The 24098-nt window shown below is 44.0% G+C and overlaps 1 protein-coding gene across 1 annotated transcript; it reads left to right on the top strand.

The window, feature by feature from the left end:
- Nucleotides 1-7973: 7973 nt before the first annotated feature.
- Nucleotides 7974-13197, top strand: LOC121046938. The gene is made up of 6 exons (XM_040501693.1): nucleotides 7974-8022; nucleotides 8634-8933; nucleotides 9297-9302; nucleotides 11645-11854; nucleotides 12783-12970; nucleotides 13093-13197. The coding sequence occupies exons 1-6, from the start codon at nucleotides 7974-7976 to the stop codon at nucleotides 13195-13197; spliced, it is 858 nt and encodes a 285-aa protein (XP_040357627.1).
- Nucleotides 13198-24098: the final 10901 nt, after the last annotated feature.

The following is a 24098-nucleotide window of genomic DNA, read 5'->3' as shown; positions in this document are numbered from 1 at the left end:
TTGTGGCGTAAAATTTATTCATAATATTTAAATCTCAAGAGCGACTGTCGGGAATAAAAATTCTCCGTTACATTCAATTTTCTTTTTGTGTCGTACAGAAAGGACATGACTAATTTTCATTGCTTCAGTAATGATGAAATTTGTCTCAATATAGAAAGTTGCATTCGACGTTCATTTTACGTCTCAAAACACAAAATGCTAAATCAGTTTTAATTTTTTTCTAACAGTGCCTGAATAATATCTGCTAGATCAGGATGCACTTCCACCTGGTGTTTTACTTGACGAGATTTTTATACGCTTGCCCTGCAATAGTTCCTTCAAAGCGCTGCTGTGGGCAATAATCGCATAATAAGTAGACAACGTTGTTTTGTCCCAAAATGTCCATCTACGGAAGTGTATGGTCACAGTTTGGTTTGCGTCACTTCTGCGTCACCGAATGTCCTTGGATGCGACTGTATCCGGCTTCGCATAGTAGGCATAAAATCACAGACTAAAATGGAGCTCGGCCGTCGTCAAGACATAAATATGAATCTCGAAACATCTCGTTACAATAGCTGTAGGAGGAAAACAAATGCATTCAATGTCGGGATAAAATGCGCACGAAAGATTACATAAACGCACAAAATAAAACAAATACAATAAACAGTAAATGTAAAAAAAACAAACAAAAAAAAAAAACGTAAAAACATGTTTTCTCCGAATCTCGTTCAAGACTACGACGAAAGGATGCAGGGGCTTCGTTTTCCTGGCCGTTGAATATGTCGCGCGCAGTGCATGCAAAACGACGAGTTTCTGATTTCACCTTCCACTGCCTTCGGAACGCACGTAAACTCCGTTCCGCTTCAAGGTGTAGTTGAGCAGTTGCTGAAATGCGGTTGCTGCTTAAACTTTAAAATGACCCCGCTTTTTTTTTTTTTCTGCAAACATTGCAAAGATTTAGAGTGTTGTTGTGTTTTGTTGTTTTAATCTGTCGGAAAACACCACGTGTAGATCCCCCGCTCTTTCTCAACCACATGAACAAAAGCAGGTAACGAGTGCATAACGTCTTTTTCCCTACCAAGAGACTAAAAAAGGGAGCGTAAGAATTGTCTCAGAAACGTATAAGGGCTTGTATAAATTTTATAATGGCCATGTACGCTCTTATATATTCACAGGCGTTTATTGCGCACATTCACGTAACCTATTTCTATAGTCCGTGACAGGTTAAAAGTGAAATGGAAGCTCCTTCTACTAATTTCCAATTCAGCAAAGCGAAGATGGAAAGGAGGCGACCTCCTCTCCAGCGTTCACTCTGCTAAAGTGGAAGAAGGCGGGTGGAGCTTCCAGTTTACTTTTAACCTCTCACCGACTACGGTGTAGGAACATCAACATTCGTTTTAAGCAGACTTGTATGTAACAAGTGAAAAGTAACGCATTAATTTAACTTGTTACTTTTTTCCCTGCAACAGAGTACGACTTGTTTACTTTTCGAAAGAAGGAAAGAGTAATGTATTCTCGTTTCTTTTTGTGAGACTAATTATATCTGGTTACTTCTGGAGGCGAATGGGTAAAACACAAAACACCTTTTATGATTCTTACACCAGCTCGTGCCTTTTAATTTCACAGTAAAAAAAGCCAAAGATTCAATAAAAGAATCTGCACAAAATATTCCATTGTTTTCCTTGAACCTATTTATCAAATCTATATCACTGAATTCTCTCCTTCGGAATAAGTCTTCAAATAAGAAACACAACAAGGTTCCCTCCGTTCACCCCTTGGGGGAAGGTTTCTTTCGTGATAAATTTATCGGCTTCGTCTAGCTTTCTTCAATGAGAGAGTTCTACACTTCAAGGCGGTGAAAACAAGGCCAAGAACAAGATACACTGGAACTCGTGGAAACAACAATGTACGTTAGTCGAACCCGGGAATTTCGGGACAGAGGGGGCAAACACAAACAAAATGCTTCCCGTTTGCGATTCGCAATTCTGTGCCCATGTCTTGAGGGTTGGTCCAGATTCTCGTGGTACTGTGCGCCAGGCATTGGCAAAATATACCCCGTCACCTGTACGACGTTCGTAAAATGAGCCGAACTAAAGTATCACATTGAAATGCCTTTTTAGCCGATCAGTGCTCTCCGAATAAAGCGTGTGGAATTCGGGTGCAGCACGACCTTACACAAAAATAACTATTTTTCTTTCTTTACAAACAAAAACAACAAAGAAACGTAGTGTGTAGTGAACTGTGATCGGACACTTTAACCAGGTGCAAGAAAGAAGAAGACGGGATTCGGAAAGAAAAGGAGCACGAGACGACAAGAAGAAGAAGAAGAAGAAGAAGAGGTGGCTGGGAACAAGAGGACGAAAGCGGACTGGGGGTTGTCCTCCTGGGAGCCGTCGACGGAAACAGAAAAAGCTGGGCGCAACTGCGAGTGACAACCGGGCCATATCGTGAAGACGATGTTCCGTTGTCCCGGACGACACCCTGCGCCGGCTGCACCGACCATGGGAGACATCACCACATCGTTGACACGACGTCACCACCGTCGTTTTCAGGTGCAGTGAAATGAAGTGTTTCACTCTGACCTCCACTAACTTATTTGACTTGAGACTCGCATTCATTATTTAGTGGCATATCAAATAGTTATTTTATGACTACCTTAAAGGAATTGTGTATCCCGTAACGTATATTATGATTTTCTTTATATTTATATCTCTATTGTTTTTCAACAGAACTACTAAAACTCACGCAACAACAGTACTTGCCTCGGCAATAATTTAATGTGTCCAATGGGAGCTTGACCTCGAATATCGAAGTTCCTCAGATAGAGGGCATGACGGGCATATCCACGAATATGCACATCGGATGCGTACAACCACGTTATGGCTAATTCCTAGGTAATTATTTAAATTAACATATCGCGTGTTGATGAAATTGTGTTCTTGTTTTTGTTAGAGAGTGGAAAGCTAGTCAGCGACAATGGGCACCTGGTGCCTCCGCTGTAAATTTAGCCAGTGCAGTACCACTGGTAGCTTGAGATATTTAACATGCATCGTACAGTAGTCATAAACGACCACACGCCGGTACGGTGCTCATCCCAATCGAAACTGGCAGGAATGGGAGCCCAGGATCTCTGGGTTTTGCAGCCCGAGCTTTCGCTTCATGTGCTCCGAGCTGCCGCGCCTTTACACACTCGGCTATCGAGTCCCCTATCAGTATGTCCATTAATCTCCCTAGAAAGTGAGGCATTGTTGACGACTTCAACACTGTAAGGCGCTACTGCTTCAGAACAATGACTCATTAAGATGAACGCGAAAGTAACTACAGGCTGTCCCAAAATACAAATTACAGGGTTTTGTTTACTGCAAATATAAACTACGTATCACCGATTGCTCATTCTCCGCCCAAATGTATCCCTAGCAATCTGAACCAGATGCCAAATTTTTAAAACTGAGCGTTATCTTATTCAAAATGTATACCCGATTTTCTCACTTTTTAATTAAAAATGGCGGCTAATATACCTTTTATAATACATGCAGCTGGATGGCGCCAGTTACTGAAAACGGGCCTCATTTCTAATTCAAATTTTTAGGAAATCATCTAGAACGTTTGACGAACATAACGGTCAATTCTGAACTCTGGCATCTGGTTGACACCGCTAGCACTAGATTTGGGTGCAGATTAGGCTTTTGGTGACGAGTAGTTTATTTTTGTGGTAAATAAAATACACTAATATTTTTGGAACCCGCTGTAGTATTTATTTTGGGGCTGAAGTAACGCATTTTTGTTTTCTAATTGAGCCAACGAGTAAATTACTTAATCAGTTGTTCAGAAAGTAACAAGAAACGGTATTTAGTTACTTTTTCAGCAACGTCTACATGTCTCGCTATGCGTTTCCATTCGATCCTTGAGACCCAAGTCTTATTCACTCTTTGAAATAGAAGAAGCCAGGCAGAGACAACCGTCGAACGAATATAAGTAAAGCAGTGCAGTGAGCGATATGATAGCCGCCAGACTGCTTTCCTTACCGTATACTATATCTTAATTTCATTACCGTTTACACGGATACATCCATCGCTGATCTGTGATTAGCTTCTGCATTTATCCTACCTTCTTTGGACGCCAAATATTCATTTAAACTAGTTCACGTATCGTCCAGAACGGCCCCTGACATTTAAGTCACACGGTGGGCGACTATACAATGCATATGGCAGACAGTTATGATCAGAAACTAGGTTAATTTACAAAGTGTCAGCTTAATATTTCGCAAATTAATTGTAAACAAACTGACTAAGGCGTGTGCCTTCGACATCCCGGGTTCTTACCGGTTTCTCACGCAGGCGCTATACTTTGCTCATGCATTTGCAATGCTGACACCCCACTCCCGTTACTGTACAAAGAGTGTCGTCACCAATATCCGGTTGATGACACGAAGAAACGCTGAACAGAACTTACAACGCAAACCAGCTAATGAGGATGAACATTCGTGTTTGAAGTGTTCTTCACACAGCTGTCTCAAACACCGCTGTGTGATCGGTGTTTGAGTGTTTTGTATTATGCCGTCCCTCGATCTTCCTAATCTCGGTATTTTAGTCAATTACAAGAAAGGCAATTATAAAAACTCTCTGCTCGCAGATCGCAATCTTTATGAACGTTAATTTACACTTTACTCGGAAGTTGTATGTAAAGTGTACCAAATTTCAATACCATCCCGTGCGTTCACTCTATATACAACTGAAATAACCTAGATTTTTTTATCTTATATTACTATTAGCGTGTTTAAAACATTACCTACTCAAATATTTATTCAAATGAGTCTAGACCGCGGTCTCACGTAGTTCCATCCTGCATTTGAACTTCTGATTATTTTTCGCTGTTTCAGGGGTTTTCTGGTGCTTCACCGAAAAGTAATGATGCAATGAAATGCCAGAAACTGGCCAAGGCAGATACTATGAATATTGCTACCGGAGCAGGAGCCTGAACAACGGCGAGATTGCTTTGCTTCCGTTTTAAAATCCAAAAATGTATATGCTCCTTTCACAATTTCTGTTATTATATGGTTCAGTAAATCATCTTGTCAACGGTGGTAGTATAGCTTCCTTCACGCGTGCTGTTGCGCAATATGAGAACCTTCTATTTTTTCGTAGACCGTGCCGTATAATTACAGGTTTACCTTGTCGAGAGGAAATTAGGATGATGATAATGCCTCCACGGTACGGTTGCAGTTCTCCATGCAGTCGTTCTGAAAAAGCATGCTTTCATAGACTAAACGCCCAATCTTTCACCCCAAGGTGAACTACACCTGAATACAAGCCTGTGTACTCAGATAGCGGGAAATCATTGCATTGTTTCTCCACATACACCAACAAATAGATGCAAAAATAGTCCAAAAGCCGGGAGATGTCATGATTAAAATAAGAACACCGACTTCACATAACAAGAAAAACAACTTCATTAAACGTTTCGCCTCCCATGCGGGAGGCATCATCAGTACATACACAGGAATGAAAGAGCTTTGGTCAACGCAGTCCTATTTATCGGGAAGGTCCATATCATATGGACCTTCCCGATAAATAGGACTGCGTTGACCAAAGCTCTTTCATTCCTGTGTATGTACTGATGATGCCTCCCGCATGGGAGGCGAAACGTTTAATGAAGTTGTTTTTCTTGTTATGTGAAGTCGGTGTTCTTATTTTAATCACCAACAAATAGAGTTTGAAGCTGGACTGGCCGGTGCATATTGGTAGCAGTTAAAAAAACTCGCAAAAAAGACACAGCGCTGTGATTTGTGTTTCTCGTCTACTGGTCCTTGTGCCTTCTTGCACTGTTTTCGCCTGTAAACCAACAAACCTGGTTGTATTTTTCGTTGAAGAACTGGGCATTTTAACGAATATAACAACCCTGTCGACTTACCACTCTATAGGTATAAGTAGAAACACTCTATAAATATCGGCGCAATTATTTTCTTAAAATAAATCAGAATGCCAATCACTAAGAACATTACGCTGCTGGAAGCTGCAAAGAACTCCTGGAAATAATAGTTAAGAGAGAAAAAAAACATTAGGCGAAACCTTGGGACTACAATGTCACGTACGCCTGGCGTGCGTACGTAAATGATAATATTCAGCGTCCTAACGAACACAAACGTTATTTAGCAAAAGTAAACCCAAGGGCGTCTTTTATACTGGGAAACGCTTATACGTTTTCGTTTTATTGAGCACCAGCGTAAGTATAAATCAAAATTCCATAAAAAAGTTTATTGTTTTTTTTGTTTGTTTTTTTTTGTTACCGCACGACGATTAAACAACGTTGCCTTTTCTTAGCCACCAATAATTACAATTTATCCAGTCGCTTCTCGCTATGCAGGATAATGACGAAAGACTGACTCTCACAACGGATAGTCTAGATATTTTTGTATGACTATACTTGAAAAAACACAAAATTTCGCAATGTCTCCACCAATTACACCGAATTCGGGCTATTTTCGTTGGATCTTGTGAAGCAACCAGGATAATCATTTGATTAAGAAGCCCGAGATCCTTTAGCCGGGATAGAATTTTAGCTTCGCTAGCAGCACTGCTGGTGAGATAAAAGATATTAGGACACGAATCGACTTTTTGTAATCGAAAAAAGTGGTTGGAAAGAGATTTGAACTAAGTACATTACTTTTACGATTAGCCACAATTATATGTGTCCTGAACATACTGCTCCCTGTTGCGTAATTACGAATTAAGTACTTATTATATCTTACTTTTTCTGTTTAATTTGAATCCGAAATTAGAAACTGCAACGTAATGGGAAGAGGTTAGACGGTAAGTAAAGAAGATAACCCTCTTTAAACAGCAGCTCTCGTCGTTTGGAATAGAATGGACACCGTAAGAAAACCTTATACACGACATTATAGAGAGTTTTAGTAATACGTATAGGGGCAAACGCAAACCCCCTACGTTAGCGTTAACGTTGCGTCGACGGAACGTTACGGAGCGCGTCGGATACGCACTTTTAGTAGAGCGGAAGAAGAAAGCATACGTAAAGACTTGTAGCGCCATCTAGATGTGCTCCTGTAAACTGCTTCAAACAATCCAAGGCGGGTATTCGGTCAAGCCAATCCAAAGCCCCGATTCTCGTCGCTTTGTTACGGAAGTGCGTGTTTCCGTGTGCCTGTTGTGCACGTGTTTTGTCTTTTTTTTTTTTTTTTTTTTGTACCGACCGCACGGTAAACACCTTTTTGGGTTCGACGGCGTCGCCAACGTTCTTGGCTATCGACACCCATCTTGGTGGGTGCTCGAAAGGTGTTATATTGTCACAAGCTTTTTATTTCTGCATTGTCACTCCCGCGAATGCTGGCTTCGTTTCTTCCGTTCGCCGACACCAGAGATAGTCGATACCCCGTCGTTCCTCCTCCCCCTTTCCCTCACCCTATCAGTATCCTCCTCCCGCTCAGAAAACTATATATTACGGAACACAACCGAATAAAGACGTTGATACGCTGCCACCAACTGTTCCTCGGTTTTCTCCACGCCGCACGCGGTGGCTTATGCGACGCAGCAGTGGCGACGAGTCCGGACCTCGCCCAAGCGGACAAAAAAGCCCCGGAGGCAGCCATACAGCTCAGCAGCGTCCCGAGGACAGCTATGACCCACCTGCAACTACCGGAATTCGACGAAGATAAAGATAAGTGGAAACCTTATCTCATTAAGGTCGAAGCCTACTTTGAGGCTAACACCGTCACAGACTCTGCTAAAAGAAGAGAGCTGCTAGTGGCGGCACTAAGCACGAAGACTGTACAAGTACTAGCAAGAAGAGTAGCCCCCCGCACGCCTAATTCTTTAACTTATGAACAAGTTGTACAAGCCCTGAATGAGTACTACGACCCGAAGCGGCACGAAATAACGGAAAGTTACAAGTTCGTCAACCGTTGTCAAATGGAAGGCGAGTCTGTCCATGCGTTTCTGGTTGAAATACGCCGTATAGCAGACAATTGCAACTTTGGCAGCATGTTGGACCGCATGCTCAGGGACAGAATCGTTTGCGGGGCGCGCTCAAGTACGTTACAGAAGCAGCTGCTTGCAAAAAGAGAACTAACACTAGAGGAAGCCGAAGCGTTAGCGGTTTCGGCGGAAACAGCCGAAAACGACTCTAAAAAAATGTCTTCGGAGCCAGCGGCACTACTGCAAGTGCAAGCGCGTCGTCATTCTTCAGCACAAGATAACGCAAAGCGCGATGCCCCGCGAGAGTGCGGCAGGTGCGGGAGCACAAAGCATGATGACAACAGCTGTGGCTGGGCCAAGTCTCGTTGTTACCGTTGTGGACGGCATGGTCACTTGGCAAAGAAATGTCGGAACGCTGCTGCCCGCAAAAGCCAAGTGACTAAGGCGGCTCACGCAATGACCTTGGCTGTTGCTGAAGCTACGTCAGACGTGGAAGGCAGTGATGAAACGCACATCTGGACTTTGGTTTCAGAAAGAAGGAACTTTCTCGAACCGCCGATTCACCGCACGTTAACGTGGGGGGAGTAGAACTACCAATGGAAGTCGACACCGGATCTCCTGTTTGTGTCATATCACGGCAAATTTTTTAGAAACATCGCAAGGTGTGGCGTGCTTGAAGCCGTCACGTGTTAAGCTGTCATGCTACATACACAGGTTGTATTCCAGTGTTGGGTGAGCTTCAACTCCGTGTGTGCTACAAAGGCGTGGACGTCGACTGCTCCTTGACTGTACTGGACTGTTCGGGACCAAGCCTATGTGGCCGGGACCTCCTTGCTAAGTTGAAGGATGCCGGGATGTCTATTCTGCAGTGGGCCGGACACGACTCTGCAGCGCCAGACCCAAAATGCGGCTCATCAGTCAACAACATCTTTAGTGACTACCAGGATGTCTTCTCCAAGAACCTGGGCGTAATCAAGGGACCTCCAGCCAGCCTGCAACTGAAGGACGGAGTTTCCCCCAAGTTCTGTAAGGCGAGACCCATCCCTTATGCGCTTTGTGATAAGGTGTCGTTAGAGCTTGACCGGCTTATATCTCTCGGTGTGCTATCACCTGTAAAACGCTCGGAATGGGCAACCCCCATAGTCCCAGTATTTAAGAAAGACGGCAATGTACGAATTTGTGGTGATTTCAAAGCCACATTGAACCCTGCCTGCGCAGTTTAACAATATCCGCTGCCTGTTATTGAGAATATTTTAGCACGCTTAAATGGTGGCGAAAGTTTCAGCACCTTGGACTTACGAGACGCGTATAATCAGGTGCCATTGGATGAAGCCGCGCGAAAGCTTTGTGTTATCAACACTCACAGGGGCTTGTTTTGTTATAACATAGGCGTCCGTTTGGCATTGCCTCTGCCCCTGCAATCTTTCAGAGAAAAATGGACATGATACTTGTGGGCCTGCCGGGTGTGCAAGCCTATCTTGACGACGTGCTTGTATCCGAAAAAAAGGACGATAACGGGGAGCGACTGAAAAGCGTGCTGGAGCGATTTCGCGAACACGGTGTTAAAGGGACACTGACAGGGCATTTAAGCTCGCCGAGGTTTTTAGTTGTACGTGACATATGAGAGCTCAACTACCCAGAACAGAATTTGCGGCTCGAAATTCGGTTTCTTTCCGCCCGAAAACCGCCGATCAAGAACTGGCCGGCTCGAGTCTCGCTCACTCTCTTTTCCGCGGTCACGGGCCGTTTTCTAAGGTATCGATGCGACCACCAAATTTAATCAAAGTCGTGGGTCACTGAAGGCACACACTCAATATTAAAAATAGAAAAAAATATGAAACCCATTTTTTGTGGCTTCTAAAAAGCTGCAAATACGTTGATTGAAAAAAAAGTTTCACAAACAACCGGAAGCATTCTGTGCGTGCGTCGTTTCGCGTATCGTGGGACTCACAGGGACGGCGATGGCTATGGACGACGGGCGTGGGACCTCTATTTCAGAACTGTCGTTCGCGGTACTGGCGAATTCTGTCTACCTTTAAAAGAGAAATTTGGAACTGATCAAAAGAATTGGTATTCATCCCGTACGACACGCCCGGCCACCAAGCCGATTTGCACGAAGCCGTCGCCGAGCCGTCGCTTCCTTCTCGTGGCTGAAGACATCGCTCGCGCAAACGTCAAGCACGACGTGTCTACTTCGAGTTGAATATGCACGCGTACGATTTCTTTACAAGGTGAGAATGTCGCCAATGCGTGGTGCATCCCGACTTCGAACCGGGAGTGCTTTTGCTAGAGGAAAATCGGCAGCAAACTTTCCAACTTACAGTTTATCGGCTGATTATTACTAAGGAAAGAGATCCCTTAGTTTAGATATGCCCCAGTAGCTTAGTGGGAAAGACGTCCGCTTCACGCGCCGTAGGACCGGGTTCGATTTTCTGTGGAACTTTTTTTTTTTTTTTTTCATGTTTTTTGATGTTTACATTTTTTTCTTTTTTTTACAATTATCACTAAAGAAACAAAAAAAAAATGTTGTGGACGACACGTCGCTGAATTAATATGGGATTTCCTTTTTGACACCTGCGAACTCAATGTAATTACTTTCCACAAAATGCAAGGAGCATATAAATCAGGTAGCGTCCGCTTTCCGAGGTGCCCGTAAATGGTCTACGGGAATTGCAGCCAGCCATTGGTCGCGATCCCGTTGATCTTTCGGAAACTTTGTCGCACAATGCCACTTCTGTTTCGGACGCAGGACATGTGAGCCAGCTTTTCACGCAACATCTTGGGTGTATTCTTTTCGAAGCCGATCAAAATTCACCACGGGCACTCACTACTCATCTACAACTCCTCAATGTACAATACAACTCATCTTAGAGTACAGAACAACGAGCGGAACATACATAACTGCAAAAGAATCCCACGGCGAACAGTTCCCGTACGCCGCATGTCGTCTGCTACCAAGAAGGAGAAAAAAAAAAAACACACGGTCGGGTGTAGCCACGTGACTTCCGCCACTCGCTCTCTTCTCTCCACTTCTCCGACCTCCGTCGGGTTTCGGTTTCGGTTTCGCGCAGTTGCGTCTTTTGGCTTTATTAAAAAAATACGCTACTCTGTTGCAAAATATTAATTGGGTAGTCCTCCGACACCACAATAAAGCGCCTGGCAAAAAATTAAAAAAAAATTTTGGGGGGTGTCAGTGTTTCTTTAAACTGAGGCATGACAAGTGCACTTTTCGTCATCCGGCCGTCACTTATCTCGGTCATCGCATAGACAAGCAAGGCCTTCACCCGACTGAGAAAAACGTGGACGCAATCACACAGGCACCCAGCCCGCGTAACATCAGTGAGCTCCGTTCGTTCCTGGGAATGTTAACGTTTTATGCTAAGTTTCTGCCAAGCATGTCAACTCTTCTCGCTCCGCTATATCGACTATTGGAGAAAAATTCACGATGGCAGTGGAAGCAACAACAGGAAATCGCTTTCAACAGGGCCAAGCAATGGCTTAAGGAAGCGAAGGTTCTGGTGCATTTCGACCCGGCTAAGGAGCTAAAGCTAGAATGCGACGCATCGCCGTATGCGTGGGAGCAGTCCTGTTTCACACCTCGGGCAACGTTCACAAGCCCATCGGGTTCCGCTTTAGGACCTCAACACAAGCAGAACGGAACTATTCTCAGCTTGAGCGAGAGGCCCTCGCACTCGTGTTTGGTGTGACAAAGTTTCGGCATTATCTCCTTGGTCGAGAGTTTACCTTGGTTACCGACCACCAACCACTCCTGGGCCTCCTGAGAGCTGACCGACTGACTCCGGCAATGGCCGCCGCCCGGATTCAACGCTGGGCGCTTTACCTGGGTGGCTACCGTTACAAGCTGCACTACGTTCCAGGAAAGCAGTTGCTGAACTCGGACGCCCTCAGCAGATTGCCGATGCTGTCAACGGAGCCGGAAGATTACGGTGAGCCCCCAGAGTATGTTTTCTCCTTGGAGACCTTGGATGACTGCGTGGTGACAACGCGCGAGCCAAAAAATCTTACAGCCGCCGATTCCACCCTAGCTCGTGTCAAGCAGTACATATTGCGCGGCTGGCCTAAAAGTACGAAGGGACTGGAGCCTTCTTTGCTGCCATTTTATGATCGCAAACTGGAGTTGTCGGTAGCACACGAACTAGTATACTGGGGTAATCGAGCGATCATACCGGTAAAAGCCCAGTCGAGAATGCTGCAGCTACTGCATGAAACGCACCAAGGTTCCTCGGCTATGAAGTCTGTTGCCCGATCGTTGTTTTGGTGGCCAGGACTAGACCGCGACATCGAAAGACTATCAGCTAACTGCCACAACTGCGTAATAAACTTGCCCATGCCGACAGCAGCAACCCCGGTGCCTTGGCCAAAGACTCTAGAGAAGTGGTCTCGGCTACACATAGATTTTGCAGGACCGCTAGCTGGGAAGATGATACTCGTTGTGGTGGACAGCCATTCCAAATTAATCGAAGCTGTACCCATGAAACATGCTACCACAGCGAGTACGATCAACAGCTGTCTACGCAATATTTTCAGCCATTTCGGCGTGCCACGTACAATAGTTTCTGACAACGGAACGCAGTTCACTAGCCAAGAATTTGCCACATTCGTAAAAAGAAACCACATCTCACCTCCGCACAGCCCCTTTTCACCCTCAGTCGAACGGAGCAGCCGAAAGGGCAGTCCGAACAGTGAAAGATGGCCTTCGTAAAATGAAAGAGGGGACATTGGAAGACAAACTGTCGAGGTTGCTATTCAATTATAGAAGGACTACTCAGCGCACGGGGAAATCGCCTTCCGAGATGCTACTGGGTTACCAGATACGTTCTCGTTTAGACGCATGTTTTCCTCAAACTGTCGCAGAGCCACCACAGGGACGTGATGACTGGGCGGTACAACCGGACAGCACCGTCTATGTGCGCAATTACGGCGCCGGTGAGAAATGGACACCCGGGCGCGTCAAGACCACAACAGGAGCCCGGATGGCGACCGTGGAAACCCCTGCAGCGGTTATTCGGCGGCACACCGACCAAGTACGCCCCCGCCAAGACGCAAGCCCGCATAATCTGCCAGATAGCCACGCATCAAACGCTAAAGAGGCTTCAGGTCGAGCATCGCTTTCCCAAGCCGTCGAAGCGGCTGTGGGGCCTACCGCTCAGCTATCTTCCGACAGGGACCAGCGGCCACATTACCCGACTACGCCGCCATCCTCTACCACGAAGACGGACGCAGGTGGAGCTCAACCAGCGATCCCCCGGCGGTCGACAATACTTCGTAAACCAATAGATAGGTTTCACTATTAAGGGGAGAGAAATTGTTATATTGTCACAAGCTTTTATTTCTGTATTGTCACTCCCGCGAATGCTGGCTTCGTTTCTTCCGTTCGCCGACACCAGAGATAGTCGGTACCCCCGTCGTTCCTCCTCCCCTTTCCCTCACCCTATCAGTATCCTCCTGCCGCTCAAAAAACTATATATTACGGAACACAACCGAATAAAGACGTTGGTACGCTGCCACCAACTGTTCCTCGGTTTTCTTCACGCCGCACGCGGTGGCTTATGCGACGCAGCAAAAGGGTTCGTCGCGTTGACTTCTTTGAGGAGGTTGATGTCATCTTCAATTATAAAGCGAACCCGTACAATGCGCGTAGCACTTCCGCTGGCTCGCTATCGATTTTTGCGAACGTACGTAGCGGTCCCCTGCGTGCCATCTCGTTGCTCTCGTCGCGCACGGGAGAGCGCGAGACTAGTCCAGTTTGAAAAATGGCGGCGGTGAGCGCCGCCATTTTTCAAACTGGACTAGTCTCGCGCTCTCCCGTGCGCGACGAGAGCAACGAGATGGCACGCAGGGGACCGCTACGTACGTTCGCAAAAATCGATATCGAGCGTACGTACGCAAGGCTCGCCGCATTACGTACGTATGGCGCATGCGCAGTGTGGAGGGCGAAACGTTAACGTTAACGTATGGGGTCTGCGTCTGCTCCTATACGTGTTACTAAAGCTCTGTTATATCTCTGAGTCTATGCGACAGCATTTTACTACACAGAAATTTAATCGATCACAAGCCTAAATTTAATAATCAATGGCCCCGTTTGTGTAGGACATAGCTAAACATTTACAACTTTTTTTAGAGAAGTTTCCATAAAACTGTTTCTGGTTCTTGCTGTGTTCTGCAAATGAACCGCGGCGATAGACGAGACATTGCACAGTTGTGTGCATACTGCTCACATAAACACCGTGCTGCACACGGCATTTATGCGGCACCATTTCGTCACTTGACACAATGGCATGACATGACACCGTTACGTCACGTGGCATTACAACGCGACGAGACACTTATGGCCTATTCGTCTGGGGTCACACCGCACCCTTTTAGTGCAGTAAACTCTTTCCACTTTAGTACACGAAAGATTGGTGTGGAGAGAAGGAAGCTCCCCTCTCTCCTGTAGCCTTCCGTGTACCACGAACCGCACTGCGCCGGTGCAATGCGGGCCCAGATGAATTGGCCATCAGTTTCCTCTAAACTTAGTGTAGAAATATCCAAGCTAGTATTACCGGTGCAAATTCTCCGCTACATTTAGCAGGAACGTTGTGACGTCATGTGACGACGTCACGTGACACAGTGTCCTCGCCATGTGAGGTCCCTTCGATTACCTGCTATACCTAACCTATTAGTTTTCCCGCTTAGTTTAGCGAGCCATAAAGTACTCGAAACACACATGGTATCCAGTGCAAAACCTTCCCAATAACAATTATCACCGTGAATAAAAAAAAATATCATTAGTGTGAGAGGACTTATACAGTCACTGATAGAGTGAGAATCACCGGACGTGTGTTTCGAACGTCCATCCTCCAGCACGCACTATCCATGGCTTCCACTTTTCCTTTGCTGCACGCTCGCGCTCGTGGTGCGAGAAACCCGGAAACGTTGTTGAAGGTAGGATGCACTCGATGGAGGCTGGACAGCTGAAGCTCTTCCCCTGCAGTTCTCACATTTTCAGTGACCATAGTGAGCCTAGTATTCTACGGAGAACGAGCGAGAACGGTGTTGAAATTATTTATTATATTGATATTGTTTCGTTTTTGGATGGCTTGCTCATCCGTATTCCGAAGGTGTCTCACCCAGAAAAAAATAATTAAAAAAATAAAGCTTCTTTCAATGCCCAAAGCTCCAATGTGCATTGACTATTCAGCGGATCTTTGTTTTTGTAAATCCGAATCTTGAAAACAAAAAGTTCCTTGCAAATCCTCCTCCTTTTCACACTGCAGAAACAAAAAAAAATAAAAATATATATATAAATATATACATATATATGATACGGGTTCGTTGGCACCTGACGTCATCGAAACATGTTGGATGTCATTCCTAGTTTTCCTCACCGAGATAAACGTGTACGGCGTTTCAAAGAGTATCCTACAGAATGTACATGAGTGGAAGCGAGACCGCCACAATGATCGCAACTGTGACACCAAGGGAGGCACATGCATTGAATTCCCCTAGTGCTGCCGTTTCTCTCCACGGTTTTGGTGCCAAACCTCCCCCCCCCCCCCCCCCCCCCTTCAAGCTGAGGTTCTCATATTACAACAAACTGTAGACTGTAACTAAATCTGTAACTCTACTTTCCTTTAGAACACGAAGACAGCCAATCACGGCAAACGATAGAAGTATACCACCGAATGAAAAAGCTCAGAATACGATTAGGGAAAAAAAGCAATGGGCATTATGACAAAGATAATTACGCTTCACTTACTATACATATTCTGTCCCCGCGAATGATATTTTCTATACATCTAATCGTATTTTGAGCTTGCTAATTCACTGGTATCCGTGTATTACTTTCCGTATTTGCCTGGCTTTGTGTGTTACCAAAAAATGACCTTACTGAATTTGTTTTTCTTTGTGGTGTGTATGTCCCCGTTAGCCCACCGCATTCAAATTCGAATCCGTATAAACTGCGGGCGAGTAGCACAGGACGCTTTTCGAGCGCATTATTATTTCTTAATTACATCCCGAGCTCTGCCCGACAAAGTACTGCCTGTTTCTTTTCAGGCCACACAGCCGATCATTTCGAGCAACAACCTCGCGGTGCTAAAGAATAATGTTGACATGGATGTAGAGGTTTTTAATGGGAATCGTAACACTCCCTACTGAAGCGCTGTTCGTGGTGTGTCGCCCGCTCAGAAGTCAAGGCAGGTTTTGTTTCTTGGTCACACTCTTTTTCAGCCTCGTGATCCTTCCAATCATTTTCGCCAAATCAGTTTGTAGGTGGGAGTGATTGGCTCCTGCCTTGTTATGTTGGAAAATTCCCCCGCGCGCATCGTTCATCAACAGCGTGGCAATAGGTAGTTCTGGCACATGGGGGATTTCATTTCAAATCGTGCATAATTAAAGCTATATCTCAAAATATTCTGAAACAGAATATGTATGCTGCACATATCCTCACTAGGACGAAACTGAAAATTCTTGCGACATACACAAGGTGATTCAAGGGGAGGCCAGGCTCTTTAAATCGACAGCAAAATTCGGTTTCTTAACCTATCGCGATACGACTTTGTGCAGCGTTGCCCACAGATGGTGAATTTTTTTTTTTGTAAAATTTGCAGAGAGCGAATTTACTTGAGGAAAAAGTAAAGAAAAAAAAAAAAGGCTTAGCACCTACGGAAACGCAGCGAAGCGACCGGTCTTCAAACAACACGGCGCCGTTTCGCACGGGAGACAAGAGATGGCGCAAGAGGTCGCGACGCCAACTGCCGCCACCGAACGAGCATACGACACCGAGAGCCGGCGTCTTTAGCGGACAAGCAACTGCAGTTCCTTGTTGTTACCGCGCCTGGTTTTGTTTCTGCGATTGTCGCCGCCAGCGGAACGCGCACCGCTTTTGAGTCGGAAGAGATCGTCTGCTAAAGACGCCGGTTCTCGGCACCGTATGCTGGTTCGTTGGCGGTGTTCGTTGCGCCATCTCTTGTCTCCCGTGCGAAACGGCGCCGTGTTGTATGAAGACCGGTGGCGTCGCTGCGTTTCCATAGGAGCTAAGCCTTTTTCTTTCTTTACTTTTTCCTCAGGCAAGTTTGCTCCTTGCAAATTAAAAAAAAATAAACTAAAAAAATGCACCATCTGTGGGCAACGCTGCACAAAGTCGTAGCGCGATAGGTTAAGACCCGAATTTTGCGGTCGATTTAAAGAGCCTGGCCTCCCCTTGAATCACCCAGTATTTACTTCTCGAGGCTCTGCTTCAAAGACACTAAAGGAATATTTTGAAATTTCGATGATTGCCACAGGTTGAGTATTTCGGTGCTTCGCAAGGTTCATATACCAGTCGCACAACAAACAAACTTGCACAAATTTTAAAACTACAGTAAAAAAAAGAACGAAATCCTAAAAATAATTGTTTTGCTATTGTTTTGTAAAAAAATATATATAATTTAGGCAGCCCTTTTGCCTATAATTTACCTGTTTTGGATGATGATAATTTGTGTTTCACTTTTTGTTCTGGCCAAACTATGGTATAAAATGAAAGCGTATGCGTAGAAAAGCACATTCAACGACTAGGATGTAATTCTTTAAAAAAAGGGTTGTCTTAGCTATAACACTTCTCAGTTCAGGAGAAAAATTTATAAACACAATTTTTTATATAAATTTTCCCATATAGGCAACTTTTCATACTTTTCGTGTTTTGCTCTTTTTATGATGAGCCCTCAGAATGTTTTAAAACAGCTCATAAAAAGAAACATGTAATAAATCGTTCGGGGATAAAAATCAGTACATTTGAAGGGGCGATGTATTTCAAGTTGTATTACATAATATAAAACTTGGTCGCCGTCTTTTTTTGATGCCTAACTATTATTTACTTGTTAGCGCTTACAATGTTCGTTAGCTTTGATTTAGAAAAAATAATTACGTAAGTTACTACAATATACGAACGTTTTCATATGCTAGTCCCACTCCCCTACCTAGAAATAAACAAAAATATAAAAATTAAAAAAAAACAAAAAACTTGCATTTCTGTCATTTCCTTGAAAAACAACTCCGCCTCATTTTCGTCTTTGAAAAAAAAAACACTCTTCAATATCGCTTAGGAAGACCACATGTCAAATATTACGACCTTATTATTTCTAAATATTTTTAAACGGTCCGGCAAACATTGCAACGCGCCAAGTTGCCGAAATCGGCTGACTCAAGCGGGTGAATTGAGGCTCAGCCAGCAGCGCAGTGAAGGCCACGGTGTTTGCGTAGTCAACATTGAGCTAAACGTCAACACTATTGCGTCGTTTTGTTTGTTTTTACTTCTCCAGGCAAGCGCAACGAGTGACGTCAGCAACGTTTCCTCTCGGCGCTCAGCAGTGTCCACGTGATTGGCGTAACGCGCCTGCGCGTTGCGTTTCTTGGGAGCCGTCCGGCCGTCCCACCGTTACCGTCGTCTCTCGCGTCCCAACCGTCGTCGTCGTCTCACCGTTTGGGATTGTTGTCTCTCGGAGTTTTTGTTCACACTACGTGGCCAGACTTATGCCTCAGATGTGAAGGTGTGAAATGTCGTAGAGTCCAAAACAGGTGAAGAGCCCGGTGCAGACGACACTTGCGTCTATAGCACACGCCCGCCCTGACGGTGCCTGCCCGCCCGCCACAATAGACCGATGTCACCAAGCGAACTGCGCAGGCGCGCGCATTCCGGGAAGTGGTGCCGCCGCCATGCTACTTGTAGTCATCCCTTCCCGGCTGCATACGGCTGCGCGTACGTACATCATCATAGATTATCGTTTGGCACGCCCCGCTATCACCTTGATTCTCTTGCATGTTTTTACTTCATAAGATTGTGTTGTTTGTGATGCCTTACTTTCCTCAGCAAGTGCAGAAAAGCAGTTCCAGTCGTCTTATCGCTTTAGAATCGCTTTGTCGTCTGCTTCGTCGTCGTCTGCTTCTTCGTCTTCGTGAATGCGTAAGCCCACTGCCCTTCACGGGGTAATCCTACTGCGGCCGCGGAAAAAAACAAAGCAAAAAAACAACGGCGCCACTACTCGAGCATTCCGACTTCTCGGACGTCTCTTTTACCTTGCAAACAAGTGAACATCTAGTGCAATAGCAAAGAACAAGAAAATTCGAGGGACAATCGGCTCGGTGTAGCACCACGGAACAGCATCAAATGTGAAGAAAAACTGAGCTTGGTGGTGCTCAGTCTTGTGCATAACGTTCAATCAGCCATCAAGTAAGAGGAGCTAAATAGACTTTCTCGGTCAGCGATAGTTTTCTAGAAGCTGTTTCATTCTGGTTAACAGCCTGTGCGACAAAGTACTGATGAACAGCGGGAGAAGCCTGCACACAAAGAACTGATCTACAGAAAGGCCAAGCCTGACACGCCGTAATAATTGGCATCTATCAAAAAGAAGCAACCATGCCAGATACGTGAAAGCTTGGGGTGGAGATGATTTTTCGTGCACAGTTTCTATTCAGTTTTATTTTGTTTGCGCAAGATCCGAACGCTAACAGTCGCCCGACGGGGAAAGCTTTTTTCTGCGGTCTCAACTGGTGCTAGTGCAGAATGGATCAGTAACACCAGCCTAATAGACCACCACGAAATGGATGAGGTTCGTTTGTTACATTTTTGGCGGTAAGTACGTGTTGCACTTCTAAACTGCATTATGTAATCTTTTCTGGTTGGTATGGAAAAAAAAAAAAAAAAGAACAACTGAAGGCTGCTTCCGAAAAAAAGTTGTTTTATATCAAGTGCTGCATATTGGGAATCGCTGCTCTAGTGATTGTCCTGATCTTTTGAAGCACAGTTGTGCTTGAAACCTGTCGTCGCAATACCGGTTATAACCACCAAAATACACCGAGTAAGAAGTGTATTAAAAACGGCCTCCGCAAAGCAGTGCGGAGGTCCTATTTGAGATAGACCAACGAATAGGCCGCTACGGAGCAAATGGTCAGAGAGATTCCAGCTTACGGAACACTTCGGCACGCTGTATGTCTCGTGCCCTATAATCTTACATATTTTAGCTGACGTGCAATAATTGTATATAAATTATGAAGCAAATCGGCGAAAAAAATCGTGAAACGCTATTTTTCCTGCCGCTCTGTCCGGCTCTGTCGACCTTTCTTTGCCGTGCTTCTTTCTTGCGGGAAGACATAATATTCAAGGCCTCTTTGCCTGGTGCTGTTATTATAGCTCCGTGGCATACAACATGTGAAGCCACCCATTGAAAACCATGAAAACCTGGCTAAAAGTATCGTGCTAACCCGAAAATTTCCAAACGCCGGGCGTACAATGCGCGCCGACGCGGCCGGAAAACTGGGGAGAACTACAGGTACCAGAATGCACCGCGGCAGCGGTGGCGTCGCGCAACTCCTCGTGAGATCGGTCTATTCCGCCCGTCGTTGCGTAGAGGATCACGTGACATCTCGTGCCACGTGATAGCCATGTTCTGGTGGCCCAAGGCCAATGTTGCCAGAGCAATCCGAAGCTCCGGTTTCGATTTCTGCTCAGGGTTCAAGTAAGATTTAACGATATATATCCCATTTTTTCGCGAAGTGACGTAATGTCTTTTATCGGTGCTTTTTATTGTGAAATTACCCATTACCCCGGAATATTCGGAACTGAGTGGAGTTGCCCTTTAATAAAAAGCAAACGCGTATAAACATTACTATAGTAATGTCTTATGCGGAATACTTGGGAACTTGGGGGAAACAAATTATTACTTAAGCGCAGAGAGGCCTAGCGGGAAATTTCGCCTTTTTCCAACTTCCGCTTCTCCACTGCCACGGGCCTATGAGAAGCTTCTCTAGTCGAAACATTTCTTTCACTGTTTTCTCTTTTTGAAAGAAAAAAACAGGGAAAGCTCGCATACAACGGGGGAAAGAACGGCGTTCCCCAAATGTCAAGTTAAATTTATATTGTCCCAAAGCTGAAAGCTGGGCTAGTTTGTGTAGGCTAAAACATAATGTACATAAAACAGCGCAGAACAACAAAGACAAAGAGGAAGATTATATTGTCCGCTTTCATCACATTGTGTGATATCACTGGACTTACCTTCCGGGTGAAGCTTTGAATCTGCGGTCACAATACAGCCAGATCAGGGCACTCCAGCTGTTACGGTAACCAATTTAGCTTTGCGCAGACGACACTAGATCAATATTTAAGCAACCGAAGGGTAGCGTTAAGTATGAGTAAAACTGTACATGTTATTGCATAATGTATTTAGTAACTCATGTTCACAAGAACGTTTATTGTTATCACAAAGCGTCGTTAAAACGGATTATTCGTTCGCTTTTAAGGCTCGGCGAAACATCAGCGAATCACGAGGCAAGGACACTAAACCTAGTAAAGCTTCTTAGATGATTTTGTTCCGGTGTCTTCGGAACAAAGTTGTTGTAATAAAGTTTAACTCAACTTAATGTTTATACAAAATTTTGTGATTTTCTTTATTTTCAGTTTTGGTCCATAGGTATCATGCCAAGTGTTCTCGACAAGACTAAGCTTACTTTATTTCTCTTTTTCTGCGCAGCAGTAGCCGGCGAGAGGTGTTGTACCCCTTTCTAAAAGAATAATTCCAGGCACTTTAGGAACGACTAAATGAACAAAGTCATCAGCACATCTAACTGTTTAAAGTTGTCTCGACTAGCAGCTGTGCAACGAACCTTGATGTCTGAGCACTTTCCACGCAGTGAAAACAGCCTGGCGCTCCCCGTCTGGCCTGGCACTACATTCATGCCAAAAAAAACAGAATGAGTTAAGTTAAAAATATCTAATTAGGCCACATAAAACAACATCTCAAAACAATGACGGATTCGTTAATGTTATTTAAAAGATAGCTAAACATTGAAGTAGTGTTGTAACCCGCTTTAACAACAGTTTTTGCCACAATAATCGTTCTCGTTAACATCTGTTGCTATATATTAATAGTCATTTTAGGCACTTCGCACTGTGTACGCTGTCTTTTTTAATATCAGAGAAACGGCCATAATTAGGTTTAAACAAGCCTACATTGTCACAAAGCTCAGCATACATGAAAAACCAAAGGTTGAAAAAAAAAAAAAGAAACTTCCCGCTATGGCTGTCGGACACCGAAAATATTTTGTTTCCCGCAAGGACTCTATCAATCCAAAGAGTATTTTTAGAGCAATGTATTTGTAAGGTTGTGATACTCAAAATATTATATAATTAATCTTTCTATATCTCTCTTATTATCCTATTTTCTCTTATAATTCTCTTAGTTCTCTTATTTTCAAGAATTAGGAAATCAGGGGATGGTGTATAGAAGAACAATAACATGCGCATAACATCCCATGCACCCACAGCTTACGCCAGTTAATTATGTGTTAAATAGGAACCGAGAAATAATTTGACAATGTGCCGAGAGTCACTAATTAGTAATAACTTCTAATTAGTGGGTAAAAAAGTGTCAAAACCAAGCCTTGCGTCTTAGAAAAAAAAAGGAAAACATATTTTTAAATGTACGAATTCATTTGTCCGAACCTTTTTTCACAACTAATATTTAGTGGATTATTAGACCATATGTAGAACTCTTCATACACAAAATTATAAAATGGCTGTTTGATGAACATTTTGTTGAAACTTGAACTTTCAGAGTCTTCTGCCGTGTCAAATGAATTTTTCGCCAAATGAACCTTACTTGAATATAAGGATATAGTACGTGTTGAATAGGTGTTTGCTTAAGCCAGATTATCTCAAAAACGTTATATCATAACTAATGTAACACATGTTATCGTGCAAACTAGGTAAAGTATCGTCAAAAATGGTAAGCTTCATTTTTATATATATACGTATAAAAATGTTCTGACCATCTGGCTCTTTTAGTAGGGAGTGTAAAATTGTGTAAAATGTTTCCTTGTTATGCGAAAGTGATTTGAACCTAGTGAAGAACCCAAAGACGCAACCTGTGACGACAATCCAATTCTCAAAAGTTGTGATTGTCTCTTAAAAAAAAATATCGAAGAACTGAATATACGACGCAAAAACGTTTTTAATTTTCACCCTATATAGTAAAAGTCTGCTTAGCATAAAAATATTTTTATAAATATTTTGAGACATGGCGCTTTTCTTCCTCCTCGATTTCATACTAAATTTCCCGCATATGATGTACATGAGAATGTCCCTATGAAAAATCATCAAAGTTGTGTAAACTTCGATAATAATTATCGAAAAAAAAAAAAAAACGACGAACGCCGAGTTTGGTTTCCGCATTAGTGCCCTTTCACTTTTCTTTTTTTAGATATGGTGATGAGAAAAAGCATACGAATGTCGTCTGTATTCATAACGGCATGGCAAGATATTCGTCCTCGACTACGAGGCGTCGCTGGTAATATCTTTGCGAAAACGTAGATCTATCACATTTCCAATGCCAAACTAGAAAATTTCTCGGGTCGTCAAAAACGCATCGCTCCTACGGAATTTGTATATAATGTTATGTCGGTGTCCGATACATTAACGTTTTCAAAAATTTTAAGCGCTAAAAAAAAAAAAGATATTCCGCCAAAACAGCGTTACGTCGAAGATAGACCGAAACAGGAAAAAGTGTATTGTCTTGTTTTGGTTTATCTTCGCGTCTTCGCGTTAATTTCGAAAATGCGTTTTTTTTTAGATAATTAACTAACTACTTTAAGCCATCAATTCTTATACGAGTTTATTGAATTCTACACTATTCTTCAACGATTAGAGCAGTGGAACAGCACAACGTGTGTCAATAGCGAGTTTTAGTAGACCGTGTTCCCCGCTCCGCTAAGCCCCTCCGCTACTCGGAACTCTACAGCCAAGGCCATCGGCGCGCAGGCGCAGTGGCAGTTTCTTCGCAGCGGAGGGCTAGCGGAGGGGGAAACACGGTCTACTAAAACTCCCCAATGTCTCTTTATTTTGATGTATGTGTTAGTCGGAGAGCTTTCTTCTGGAATAAACCTTTGTAAAGTGAATTTAGACCGGAAAGTCAAAATGCACAGACAGTTTGCAGACCTGACGGAATTTTAAAAAATCTAAGATATCCCTTAATTGTGTTGTCTATAATGTGCCAAACTAAAAAAAAAGTTGTTATTATATTGTATTTTATCCTCAAAACGTTTAAACAGTCACCGTTAACCATAATGCAGACGCTTAAATATTTGCCATGTTTTCGATGTATTCAACGCAACTTTGCAAATCATCTTCGCTAGAAACCTAGCGTTCCTCAATTTTCA

Source organism: Ixodes scapularis, unplaced genomic scaffold, assembly GCF_016920785.2.
Source record: "Ixodes scapularis isolate PalLabHiFi unplaced genomic scaffold, ASM1692078v2 PGA_scaffold7__128_contigs__length_106722199, whole genome shotgun sequence".
In the NCBI taxonomy this organism is placed as follows: Eukaryota; Metazoa; Arthropoda; class Arachnida; order Ixodida; family Ixodidae; genus Ixodes; species Ixodes scapularis.
This window is presented reverse-complemented; position numbering and strand designations above follow the sequence as displayed.

Coding starts and splice junctions, on each gene's coding strand:
- LOC121046938 (XM_040501693.1), top strand. CDS start 7,974: ATGTTGGACCGCATGCTCAGGGACAGAATCGTTTGCGGGGCGCGCTCA. Junction 8,023..8,633: donor CGTTTGCGGGGCGCGCTCAA/GTACGTTACAGA, acceptor GTTGTATTCCAG/TGTTGGGTGAGCTTCAACTC. Junction 11,855..12,782: donor AACGGAGCCGGAAGATTACG/GTGAGCCCCCAG, acceptor AAACTGTCGCAG/AGCCACCACAGGGACGTGAT.